At 41.7% G+C, this 13,498-nt stretch overlaps 1 protein-coding gene across 5 annotated transcripts in view; it reads right to left on the reverse strand.

Annotated features, from left to right (window-relative positions):
• Positions 1-13,498, reverse strand: part of Tiam1 (TIAM Rac1 associated GEF 1) — a 359,774-nt gene that overhangs the window by 79,087 nt on the left and 267,189 nt on the right. For all 5 annotated transcript variants that reach the window (XM_078044523.1, XM_078044519.1, XM_078044520.1 and 2 more), the window contains 4 exons: positions 11,193-11,417; positions 8,808-8,993; positions 3,391-3,537; positions 1,179-1,253 (listed from right to left, as the gene is read on the reverse strand). In XM_078044523.1, coding sequence (XP_077900649.1) covers positions 1,179-1,253; positions 3,391-3,537; positions 8,808-8,993; positions 11,193-11,417 — 633 coding nt within the window. The remainder of the gene's footprint in view (positions 1-1,178; positions 1,254-3,390; positions 3,538-8,807; positions 8,994-11,192; positions 11,418-13,498) is intronic.

Genomic DNA, 13,498 nt, shown 5'->3' on the forward strand with positions numbered 1-13,498 from the left:
TATCAAAAACTGTGCTTGCATTACAGAGAGGCACAACAAATACAGATGCTCAATGAGAGGAACCTGATTGGAATTTTTTTTTTTTTTTTTGGTAGCAGAAATCGAACCCAACAGTGCTTAGCTACTGAGCCATATCCCCAGCCATTTTCATGTATTATTTAGAGACAAGAGTCTCACTAGGTTGCTTACAGCCTTGCTCAATTGCTGAAGCTGTCTTTCAACCTGTGATCCTCCTGCCTCAGCCTCCGAGCTACTGGGATTACAGGTGTGCACCACCACACCTGGCCTAGTTGTACTTCCAGTATGTCATAATCCACAAACTGCTTGAGTACAAAAGAAAGAAAAGCCACCTGCTGTCACTTTACTCTCTTTCCCGCCCAGAGCCAGAACTCTCCACCGCACTCTGGTTTTTGAGGCTTGGCTCCTTCTAGAATATGGGGCCGTGCCACTGCTGACACTGCTTGGCAATCCAGAGCTGAATTCCATCATCCGAAGTCAGAGAACCAGAGAATCATACCAAGGTAATGTCCTCAACACCAAAACCCCCAAAGAGGCCATTGGTATGACTACTAGGGTCTTGAAAACTAGAGATGTCCATTTATTTAGAGGTGGAAAAATGTGGCCAAGGGGGGAAAAAAAATCAATACCTTTATGGACTTTCAATCAGAGCCGTTTAAAAGTGCAAGGTTAAACCAAGTCTGTGAATCTTTAATTGAATACTTGACTTGGGAGACAGATGCATTTTTTAAAAAGAACATACTATCAGAACATTTCTTTGGAATTAATGGAAGCAAAATAGCATGTGTGGGCAGAGTGAGGGCAATAAGAACTTACCTCCTGGGAATAGAAGTTGTACATAAAAAGGAATTAGCAATGACATAAAATATTCAGCTAACTCAGAACTCAAATTTCCTCTCATATTCTAGTCGGAAACTTTCACATCAAATGATAAGTCTGGAAAATGTTATGTCAGCAGGAGAATGTTCTTATCGACAAGTTTTAAACATGAAATGATTTTCCATCGCTCGTTGGCCTGTTATATAACTTTTCAAAAAAACTGATTATTTCAGTTTTTCATATTGAGTCTACTTAATTTTAGTAGCCCGAGAAACCATGCATCGTGCACATGTTGATGTACTCATGGTACTTTTAGAAAAGGAACACGTGTTTATTTTTACCTTGCCATCTGGAACAATGTCATCAAATATTCCCTCTAAAGATTTCTTTACAGCTTCAGTTCCCTCTCCAAACACCTGCACATACAAAAGTATCATCTTCAGAAGAAACTCGGGCAATGGGGCGAATGAAGCATGGACAATGGACAAGGTTATGAAAGAACATTACAGTAATTTTTCAGATACTCCTACACCAAATCCCAAAGCAAGTAACACATTTATGGTACCAGATTGTGAAAGCCATGTTCCCACACCTTTAACATTCAAACACAAACAAAACAAAAATAAATTGCTTTTAGATCTGGATAATTTGTCTCTAAATCTGAAGAAAATAAACTTGCAAAGGAAAATAACTAGATTCATTCACAATAAATGAATTCTGCCTTATATACCTGATCAGGTATTTACAAAGAATAATGTTTACTTTTATTACTTTCTGAAGTAAGACCTGAGAAGATATTTATAGTTTGTTATTGCAACATGGCAGAATTTTATTTTAAATAGAGAACTGCCTATTCTTTGAAATTTAATGAATCCTGCTAACTTAAAGATACCATGAAAACCATAATAGGGTACCAATACCACTAGGTAGTCAATACCCCAACACATGGACACAAGGAATTTTATATATTGGCTCTAAAATAAGCAAGTATCATCAGGATACTTTGGGACATGATTAAGAATAAGCTTTTCCTCCAATGCAAAGGTAGACTACAGAAACATGTACATTTTTTCTCTTTCAAAGTACTGAATCACGAGTAAATTTCTATTAGAATGTTCATGGCTAAGCAGGAAGTTTTAAAAAACTCTTACTTTAAGAAAAAAAATCACAAGAATTATTTATAAGACATTACATTGTCCTTTTGATTTGGGGGGGAAAAAAACTGAGAACATTCTCTCGAATTTATTGAAATCCAATCCCATATTTCAAGAGCAATGAGCTCCAACAACCTGGGGCCAAAAAAGCAGAACCACATGAATTAAGAACTTTGATCAAACACAAGTCCAACTGGGAGTTCCTGACCCATATGTATAGCAGGTCTGAGTGAATCATCTGTGAAGACACAGGATGGAGGCCAAACGACACCCAAGTTTCCCAAACGGATGGGTGAAACGCTGACTGTTCATATCCTGCTCTTGCTGGCTTACATGCTGGCTTACAGAGAACTATCAAAATCTTGTGTGATTGTTCTGATAAATAAACTGGCTTTCCAGTTTATTTTTTAGATTCATATAAGAGCAAAGCCCATGGGAGCAAACTCAATGTACTCTCTCCTCAAAGACCACAGAGCAAACTGAAAGTCCTTCAGGCTCATAGTCCCTCATCTTCTGCTCATCTGGTCTCCTATAGGCTCCCTCTCCACTGCTGGCTGGCCACATCGGCTATCAGGATTGAGCTCCTTTCAAACTTTGTTCTTAAGGGAATCCTCCTATCAAGCCAGCCAAGGTCCTCCCACTCTGTGTAAGGGCACAGTGGGAATGTGTCACATAGGCAATCTGGTCATGACTTCCAAATGTTTGATGCCTCTTATCCAGGAATCAGATGTTCTCCTTCTTCCAAAAAGACTATAAATACTCAGGGTCCTATAGTCCTTAAAATCTAAAGTGGCCTTGGCTAGTAAAGCAACAAGATCCGTGAGGAAGAACAGGGCCACAGCGTATGGCTACGAGGGGGCCCACACGGCACCCATACAGGTTGGGCTGAGATCCCTTTCCACCTCTTGTTCCTGAGTAGGAGAGGTCACAGTGGTAAGTGTGCACTCTCAGATTCCTGGCTCCTCATTTCCCAAAGCAGAGAAGTGCCCACTCCATGTCAACCCCAGAAAGTCAAGGGCAAAAAGAGATAATCTGATCACCCTGAAGCCGGCCTTGGAGCCTGCACCACTGGCAGCTGAACTAGCCTGTCCTTAGGTGCCCGTTTGGCTTCCTCATCAAGCCCTGCTTTTTTTGCTGAAGACTCAAGACGAATTGTGCACTTTCAGTAGGTCTATAATTAACCACGATTTGGAGAGGACGCAGGTGGGAGATAGACTAATAGCAGAGTTCAATGTTATGGGTGTACATTATCTATTAAAAGTGTCTCCATGACTAACTTCATGTCAACTAGTTGGTTGTAAGTAGCACTCAGTGTCAATAAAGGAACAACACACATCCCCCATCAAGGTGGCCACAGAAGCCATCTGCAGGTTTCCTTTCTGTCCATCCTGGAACTTACCTGATTGATGCTGGGGCGTCCCTGCTTCTTTTTGGAGGTAGTGTCCAGACCCCACAGAGAAGAAAACCTGCTCCTTCTCTTGCTAGCAGATCTGGACATGGCCTGAGTACGTCTTCTCACTCCAGTTTCACCTGTACGGGCTGCCACCTAATGAGAGCAAGGACAAGTGGCCTAAGAGATCTGTCAGGATGGCCACCGGTTCCTTGAGGTCCCCACTTAATCCGGCCCTTCGAAAACCTTCCTCCCTCTTAGCGGTCAGCAATGACCCCCCTGTGTCTATCCACGACTCACACACATGGGAACTTTCAGGCTGTTCATGGATTCAAAATGGAAATGAAAGGTTGGCAGACCCGATCACTCTATGAAATCATCAGCAAAGATATATAAAAGAGTCATAAAATAATATATGCTGTTTCCAAGAACAGATGTCCTTCCGGTCACAGGTTTGAACTACAGCATCCAGTTTAACGAGCCATGCTTTCTACAGAGTCTCCCCAAATGCTACAGAGCTATTTCTGCATTCTAAAGAAAAATGGTGCTGAAGGTCAGCAAAACTAGCAGAAAGACACCAGACTTTGGTTCCTGTGATTCCATATTAAATCTCCTCTCTTTAGCTCTCCCAGAATATAAAATTAGGCAAGTGAGATTTGCCCCCCCCCAGTGCCTGTTGTCTTTTCTCCCTCAGCCAGAGAACCCCAAATCTACTTGAGCACATGACCAGGAAGTCAAACTTGACTTGCTTGCCTTGAGCAGGCCACGGCCTTGTGACTAGGCTCCTAGTCAATGGGACATAAGTAGAAAAACTCTTTGCAGCTTCCAGTGATGGTCCTCAGGAGAAGGGGGCTGTCTGTCATCCATGGGGTTATCTAGAATGTCAGGTGCCACTCTTTTCAAGAATGGCAGAATAAGAAAGAAGGGAGCCGTGTTATTGAAGAAGGTGAAGCCACAGTCCCGATTTCCAGAACTGACATGTTCTATAGTTTAGGTGAACAGGAAATAAAACTGGCATTGCTTTTCTTTTTTTAAAGAAGATATTTGCGAGGTACCAGCCACCCAGAGAAACATTTCAGGAGGGAACACCCCAAATTTAAAACTCCCCCTGTGATTACTGATCCAGCGAAATCTCACTGAAGATGCCCTAAAGTCCTTCCAGGCACAACCTCTAGGCTTGACCTTTATCCTACAGGTTGAGAACAGAGTCCCAGGAACTTCAGGGAACCTCTGCCAACAGGTCTCAGTAGGCCACCCACAGGCTCTCCTTTCAAAGAAGGGCGTGGCGAGAGGTCTAGCGAGTCAGACTTGAAACCACCCGTCCTTCCCTGCTGGAGGGATCTTGGAACCCACTTGTCTCAATCCCACGGGGGTGGCTCCCACAGGACAGATGCCAGCTGGCAGCAGCTGGGGATGAGACAGCACATTGGCAACCTGGCACGCCTCCGAGGGTCTTCAGACACAGAAAACCCACAAGGAGACGGGCAAGCGGACCCCACGTGTGCTAAAAGCAAGTCAAAACAGCTTCTCTGCTGGGTGTGAGGGAGATGTTTTTTGGTCCTAAATGAAAACAGGAAGATTAAGATGTGCAGAGAACTTGTACGTCCCCAGGTTGGCATGTGAAGAGCCCAGATCATGGCATTAGAAACATGGTAGCCAAGACACCAATGCGAGCTTTCATCTCAGTCTAAGATAATTCTGGAGGTGTTCTGGGGAACAAAACTTGCAAAACAAAAACCACCATTAAATATGGAAAAATGTTCTCTTCCCTATTTTCACCACATTCCATGTTAAAGGTAAACAAAGGTAAACTGAATAAATGGTTCTAAATTTTAAAATTCTAGAGAAAAAAAAAATCCCGTTTGGTCTCATGTTTCTGTAACTACTTATGAACAGGAAAAATCCAGGTTCAGATTCACATAGGTACTATAGAGTCAACCTCCTGTATCCATGAATTCAATCAACCTCACATTGAAAATACTCAGAAATGCAGGTCATGGTGGCGCACACCTGTAATTCCAGTGACTCAGGAGGTTAAAGCAGGAGGATTGCAAATGCAAAGCCAGCCTCAGCACCTTAGCAACACCCTAAGCAACTTGGTGAGACCCTGTCTCAAAATTTTAAAATAAATAAAGAAACAAATAGGGCTGGGACATGGCTCAGTGGTAAAGTGCCCTTGGGTTAAAAAGGGGTGGGGGGAGAAAGAAAGAAACTATTCAGGAAAAATATTTCACCCGCACTAAACATTATGTCTGGACTTTCCTCCTCATTATCATTCCCTAAGTAATCCATTATGACAATTATTTACATAGCATTTACATTGCAGTAGGTATTCAAAGTCATCTAAAGATGATTTAAAGTATATGGGAGAATGGGCAGCAGGTATATGGTAGGTTACACGCAAATACTACACCATTTTTATAAGGAACTTGGGCATTCCCAGATCCTGGAACCTTTCTCGGCAGACACTGAGGGATGACTGTATGAGTATCTGTTATGCTATTTACTTCCACATATCCATAACTGCATGCACTTACTTCTTATCCAACTCTCCCATATGAACAATTGGAGAGGGCCTCTGTGCTGTTTAATGCTCTAACCCTCATCATAAAGACACTAACTGGCCAGGTGCAGCGATGCACACCTGGAATCCCAGCCGCTCGGAAGGCTGAGACAGGAGGGTTGTTCCAAGCCAGCCTCAGCAATTTAACAAGGCCCTAAGCAACTCAGTGAAACCCTGTCTCTAAATAAAAAATATAAAAAGGGCTGGGGATGTGGCACAGTGGTTGAGAACCTCTGAGTTCAATCCCCAGTAACAACAACAACAACAACAACAAAAAGATAGTAACTGACGTGTGCCAGGCAGATGTCAAATGTTGATTGAGGCCCAAAGGCAAGTAGAGGCCAAAGGGCAAGTAGCTTGGTGATGTCCACTAAAAACGAACTTCTCCAACTTTAGGGAATAAAAAAGAGCATGAAGGAGAAATCAAAACACCTACAGATATTCTGAGTGGCCAGCTGACCATTTAGTCTAGTCTGTTTGAATGTTCCTATAGCAACTCTTCTACCCTGTCCACCACAAAAGTAACCACTACCCTCGAGACAATAATGACTCCAAATGAGCAAAGGGACGTAGAAGAAAGGCTGGCAGAAGAACACTGGACCAGAGCTCAACAGTTTCTCAATGATCTGCCCAGACAAAGGCTCCCTTTGTGGCCAGCACCTGATTACTCTATCATTCAGCTCATCTGTGCAAACAAGAACAATGATAACCCTTTTTTTCCAAGAGTACAGCGGGGACCCTTCAGTTAATTACAGCAAATCACTCAGCCTGGAGAGAAGCTGTCCCAGTGAATGGGGCTTCCATTGTAGCTCCAAACCCTCCCCTGGCCCTGTTGCCCTCCCACCCCTTCTCCCACCACCCTAACTTAAAAGAGAAAAAAAAAAAAAAAAACTTCAGGACAAAGGCTAAATTGAAGAATGTTTTGACTGGGGGTGGAGTGGGGAGGGAGATCCCTGGGGTCAGATGACAAAAAGTAGAGGGAAGAAATAAGGGTCCAAAATCTGGACTGAAAAATTCCCTTCCCGGGGAAGCTCCCCAGGAGCTAATGCAGGGAGCAGGAACAGAGACCCAACAGAGCCACCTAACTGGATCTGTCTCAAGTGAAACTCCTCATGAAAAAGAAAGTTGGCAGGGACACATAAGCACCGGGATTTGTGACACTGGAGCAAGTGGCAAGAAAAAAGGAACAGGGAATTAAATATCTTTCTTTAACATTACTGACCAAAAAAAAAAAAAAAATCTCACTCACTCTCTTCTGCTTAGGCCAAATTTTAATAGCTTGCCACCCAAAGAAAAGGACACACAGGTCACAAACCCTGAGGTGGAGGAAATGAGGTCTTAAGATAAATTACAGAGCAGGAAAACAGTGCCTTTCACTTTGTCCATCTCCTAGAGGTTAGCTCCAATGGCTTGGAAGAAAATAATTAAAGCATACGAGTTTTGGTAGAATGTAAAGTTATTTTCTCCAAATTTCATCAATCCACAGTAAAAGGGAGGGAGCTTTGTAGACGCTCTGACACTAGAAGCTCTCAGTAAAAAACGCTCCCTGGATGAGGGCATTCTGACAAGGAGGTAAAAAAGAATTCTCATCCACTTTTTTTTGAAGAATAAACTCAAAGAAACCAATCTAGATCATGCCATCAACTGAGAACTGTTTGCAAGACTTATTCATTATAGCACTTGTACCACTATTGCTTGAAAAAAAAAAAATGTAATAGCTACATAGAGAGGAGGTAGGCAGGAAGGCCGAGAACAGAGCTGTAATTAGCAGAACAAATCAGGATGCCAGTTTTAATAAGTCCAGAAATTGGTTTAAGACTTCTTTAAAAATGTAAATCTACCCCTAATTATCTGAATGATGACGCTAATCTATTTATAAAGAACACAAACGCCTCTGACTGAATTACAGCTCTGAATTCAATTGAGGGTACAGCTGACACGGCAAGACAAGAGCAGCCCAGCTAAGGTTTTCCAAAGCAGTTTCTGGAACCTGAAACTTAACATTTAATTCCATAGCAAATGTACGAAGGTGCAGTACATTTTAAGTGGGTGTCGACTTGGATAGGCTAAAAGCATGTTACTTGCAGTGATTTTTTTTCCCCCAACAGTAAGGAGCCAAAAGTACATCAAGCTGTTTGCAATTTAGCAACTACATGAAATTACAGATTATAAACACACAACACAACTAGACAATCTGCTGCTCTGGAGGTCGCATGAAAGTTCCCTTCCTCAAGCAATAAATATGTTCAGTTAGTTCATCACGGAAGTTCTTTGCCTTTCTCCAGCATATCCAGTATTTACGGCCACGGGTGATAAAAATAAATGGAGAATTGCAATGATATCTGTGTTCAATAATATGATGAATGTGAATATGAATAAGAGAGAGAGAAAAAGCCTTTATGCATGAAAGAAAGCCCACCACTCAGCATTTCTATTAGATTCAAATAAATTCGTATTTGGGTTCAAAAGCCAATACTACCTAAAATAACCAATAAATAGTACAATGGACATCTCCTAAGGTAGCACCCTTTCAGGGTCTGAGGATGAAGCTCAGCAGAAAAGTGTTTGCCCAGCATGAGCAAAGTGGCAAGAAAAAAGGAACAGGGAATTAAATATCTTTCAATTTAATCAATTGGATCAATTCCCATCACCGCAAAAAAAAAAAAAAAAGTTTAGGCTGCATCAAGAGAGGCTCAAGTAATAAATTTCTGAATAGGTTCAAATGAAAGTTCGCAAAGGGAGGGCATGTCAGAAATCCACACATAGCAGTAAACTAGCAAAACCCTTGAGACTCCTGTCTGGTCCTGTTTAGGACTGAGCATCCAGATGAACATTTTTCAAAAATTTATTAGCTTCTACTCACCAGGGCATGAAAAGATGATACAGAAAAGATTCCAAGGCGTCCCATTGCCACTTTCGTTGGTCGGCTTGCAAAAGCGAGTAGCCTTTTGGGGTTTGGCAGCTCCCCACCTTGGAGGCTAGCTAAATAACAGCGGAAACGAAATAGGTCCATTTGGAACTGTTCAAGATTTTGCTCCCAAACAAAGATCTACAGCAGTGACAATATGGGAAAAGACAAAGTGAGAAAAAGGGGAAACAAGCATTAACAACTTGATTCTATACAAATCTTACAAATCTATATGTTGTAAAAGTCCTAATTATAATCCTAAGGGGTAAACGTCAGGTACCTTCAGGTTTAAAATGTGTTTTTTTTCTGCAAAGACCTATTAGCCACAACTTTAGTATGACAAGCCAGAAAGTATATTATTAGCTGCTCTGTGATTCTCCGACCCTAGATCTCATGTTTAAGGGCATGGGGGAGGGGGGGGGGTCTGTCACCTCCAAAATCTAGACTACACACCCAAGATAGGAGTAAAAATGTAAGGACTTGCTTTATCAAGAGGTGGCTTTGCATGAGAGCAAGAGAAGAAAACTGAAGTGAATTAAAGGTCAGAGGCAAAGAGACCAAGAGCCTTAGAAGGAGATGGGAGGTATTGAGCAGAGGACAGGAGGTGAAATGCAACAGAAAGTCAGACTCTGGGACATGCACTGCATTTTTCAAAGTGGCAAAAAACAAACAAACAAAAAAAAAAAAACACCAGCCTATGGATGTAATGTTTAAGGAAACTAACACAAGAATAAGTACAGGGTCAGGCAGGTAGTGAAGGCTCTTGATGACAGTCCAGTTAATGAACAATGCTTGATGTCTATTTTTTCACCTCAACTTCAAGTACAGTGCCAATGTACACACATGCGCATGGTGACATGATTCACAACAGCCAAGAGGTGCAAATGGTTCAGATGTCCTTCAGTGGATGGGTGGGTAAAGAAATTGTGTATGCACCATGGAATAATATTTGAGGAAAAAAATGCATTAAATGCTAATGTACACTACCATATGAATCAATCTCTAGAACATTATGCTAAGTGAAAAGAAGCCAGACACAAAATTCACATAGTTTACAATTCTATTCATATGAAACATCTCCAACAGGCAAATCCATTTACAGAATGTCAGAGGTGGAGGGGAGTAAATGCTTATCAGGTGTGGGGTTTCCTTTTAGGGTGAAAAAAAATGTTTGGGAACTAGAAAGAGGAGGTGGTTGCAGAACATCATGCATGTGCTAACTGCCACTGTTTACTTAAAAATGGTTAATTTTATGTTATGTATACTTTATCTTAGTGTGTGTGTGTGTGTGTGTGTGTGTGTGTGTGTGTGTGTGTGTGTGTTTCATCCAGTAATAGAAGAGAGAGATGTGAAAGGCATGGGCTGGCTCATGTCATCAACTACTTAAACATTACTTATTCCCATGGTTATTACCTAAGCATTAAGACTAGATTTCAAAGCACCACCAGGTGGCTATCACTGATTTTAAAATACCTGAATATAAGGCAAAAACATCCTTGTTTATTCTACCAAAACTTTCCTTTTTAGCACGAAGTAATACCTATGCCCATATAGCAATTATATACAGTGGCCCTCTTTATCATTGGGCTCCACAACTTTAAGATAAACCATCCATGGATCAAAAAAAAAACCGCATCTGTAGTGAACATGTACAAACTTTTTTCTTGTCATTAGTCACTGAATGTTACAGTTACCTACATAATGTAATAATTATCTCATAACATTTACATTGTATTTGGTATCATCCTAATCTGGTGATGCTTTAAAATTATAAGGGAGGATGTACATCAGTTGCAGGCAAATATGACCCCATGTTATATAAGGTACTCGGGCATCTGCAGACTTGGTTATCTCCAGGGATCCTGGAACCAAGCCCCCGTGAAGAATGAGGGATGTCTGCACACATTTTTGAAAACACACTTCACCTTTCCAAATTTAGAATTCTCATTTACTGAGGAGCCAGAAACTAGTCCCCACCACAGCTGAGCTCCAAGTCAACCTCTCCAAGTGGGGAAGGAAACTGCAGACTTTCTAATGACACAGACCCCTAGAATCACATGCCATGGAGGGAGCTGGGAGGTGCCTCTATTAGATTCCTGTCTTCCACTCAATGTAATATTGTTCCCTTTAGCTCATAACAATCAACTGTGAACAAAGGGTGGAGAAAACTGACAGTCACAATAAAGAATTTAGCAGCCTGGATGACAGGCTGACAAGCAGATAACCCAGGACTTTTCATGACTCTGAGGCAGCAAAAAAAAAAAAAAAAAAAGAAAGAAAGAAAAAAAATTGTGAGGACCTGACGAGTTTGCCTGGGTCTACACATGGAAGAACGGTTACCTGATCTAATATAGTTTTCTTCTTCTTTGAGTCTGTGACGGAAGACAGCTGCATCTCGCCCATTTTCTTCATCTTTTCATCCATGTCAATCTTCTGTTCCAGTTTTTTGATCTCCGACTTCAGGAGCCGGAGCGTGTCCTCTTTGTGATGGTGCCTGGCGACCGCGGCTGCGCAGGCAGAGTGGATGGCGGTGATCCAGTTCTCCAGCTCCGTCTGGCTGGTGGTCTGTTTGGGGGAGGGTGCGGGAAGGAAGAGCCACCTCTTAGGAAGTGAACAGAAATCAGCAGTGCACATCCAGAGAAGCAGCGTTTGTGACTCAAGGTGTCGGGTCTAGACACCCCACAGGGAGGGCAGACCTGTCCTCCTCCTTCAAGGAAGCAATGAAAGTCAGTCTCTGTTCACACCTCCCCACCCCCGCTCTCCAAGGGCCAGTCTGAATGAAGCTGCCATGTCTTCCCACCCAGTGGATTTATGGAACTCACTTGTGCCTGTGCAACTTCTACACAGCTTGGAGTCCACAGGGGAAAAACAGTTTCCAGAGAGGACCAGATGGTTATAAGCGATGGTTGGAGGTCAGGGGACATCACTGCCCATGGTACCACTGTAACTCAAATTCAAAGGCTCTACTCCCGTGTTCAGCATAAAACCAGGGCTGAGGAAGATGCTCAAGGCACCAGAAGCAATACTGTCTTAAGGGGCCCTAGGGAGACATCCCCAAGTAACAAGCACCCAGCAGTGCTATTCAGGAAGAACATTAAGATGTTTGTTGATACCCAGGTGACCTCAAAGTGGGATCTGTGTAAGTCAGGGATGATCTGAAGGGCAAAAGTCAGAACAGTTTTGGAGAGACAGCTCATGCATAATAACTTAATGATTCTTTAGGAACAATCAATGAATATTTGTGAGGATGTACTAGACCTTTCCAAGTATCTCCTTAAGCACAGAAGTTTAATAATTGCTCAAAAGTTAGCACACCAGAAGTTAGCGCACTTAAATAAAGGTCTGTTTGGCCACTGCAGTACTAAGTAGCCACTAACATTATTATTATTTTTTTTTCTTTACCATACTGTTTCAGTTTACTAACTCGTTGGAGAGTTGGCTTGCAAGTAAAATTCTACTTACAGGACCCCACCAGCTGGTAAGTAACAGAAATTTTAGTTAAGTCATCATTACAGCTCTCTGTTTTATTTCTAAATCTCTGCCATTCTGTATTCCACCAAAGAAACAGCATCAAATGTTTAAAATGGTGTCTAGCAATAAAGCCACCTCATATTGGACAAACCTAAATAATCCAGCAATGGTTATGTTAATTTAAAAAAAAAAAGATTCGCCAGTAGATAAAGAAATTTCAATCATCTAGACACAATTACAAAGGAAGAGCGGAAGAACGGGCTGACAAAGCAAATGGAATCACTTTGTGAGGACAGAGTGGGAGGACATGAAGACACGGGGAGCCACAGGTAAACACCTTCAGGTTGAGAAATCTAGGGGTGGGGACAGGGACGCATGTCTACACACGAGTCTCATCTTTAACTATTAAATTTGCGTCAAGTTTTTAATATTTATATTCTCTTTAAGGTCATCATCTTACACCTTTTTCTTACATATCACTTTGAAATGACACATGAAAAACAGAGTCCAAACCATCCCACATACAATGAAACTACCCAGCTTGCTCCTGCCTGGGACCATGCACCATGTTTGACCTTAGGAACTTTTAGCAACTCAGCATGAAGCAGGTATTTTGTTAAGTGGAATTATTTTTCTCCACTTTTTTTGTTTTGTTGTTGTTTTAGGGGGAAGAAACAGCTTAGATGGAAAAATAATTGACGGAGATGATTTTCTAAAAAACAAGAAAAAACGAAAATCTTTCTGCATTGGCCAAGATCTGAAGCAACCAGAAGCCTTATGTTCTGCTGGTTACAGAGTAAGTGGGTACAAGGGCTTTGCAAAACTGTTGGGCGTAATCTGCTTCAGTTGAATATATGGACACCTTATGACCCAGAAAATACACTTGGCGTAAACACCCAACAAAAACATTTTCACACGCTAACAAGAATTAATGCAATCAGAATATGCACAGTAATAATTTATAAAGGGCAAAACTAGAAAGTGTCCAGTTGTCCATCCACAGAACAGATGAAAATGTGGTACAATCACACAATGGAATTCTGCATGGCACTGAAAATGAAAATCCATAACCACCTACTGGTATAAGGAGAAAGCTCACATAAGTAACACTGAGAAAAGGAAGCCAGACATGCTGGAGTATGGACTATAGGATTCTATCTGTATACAGTACAGAC

This window comes from Ictidomys tridecemlineatus, chromosome 3 (genome assembly GCF_052094955.1).
Source record: "Ictidomys tridecemlineatus isolate mIctTri1 chromosome 3, mIctTri1.hap1, whole genome shotgun sequence".
Classification (NCBI taxonomy): domain Eukaryota; kingdom Metazoa; phylum Chordata; class Mammalia; order Rodentia; family Sciuridae; genus Ictidomys; species Ictidomys tridecemlineatus.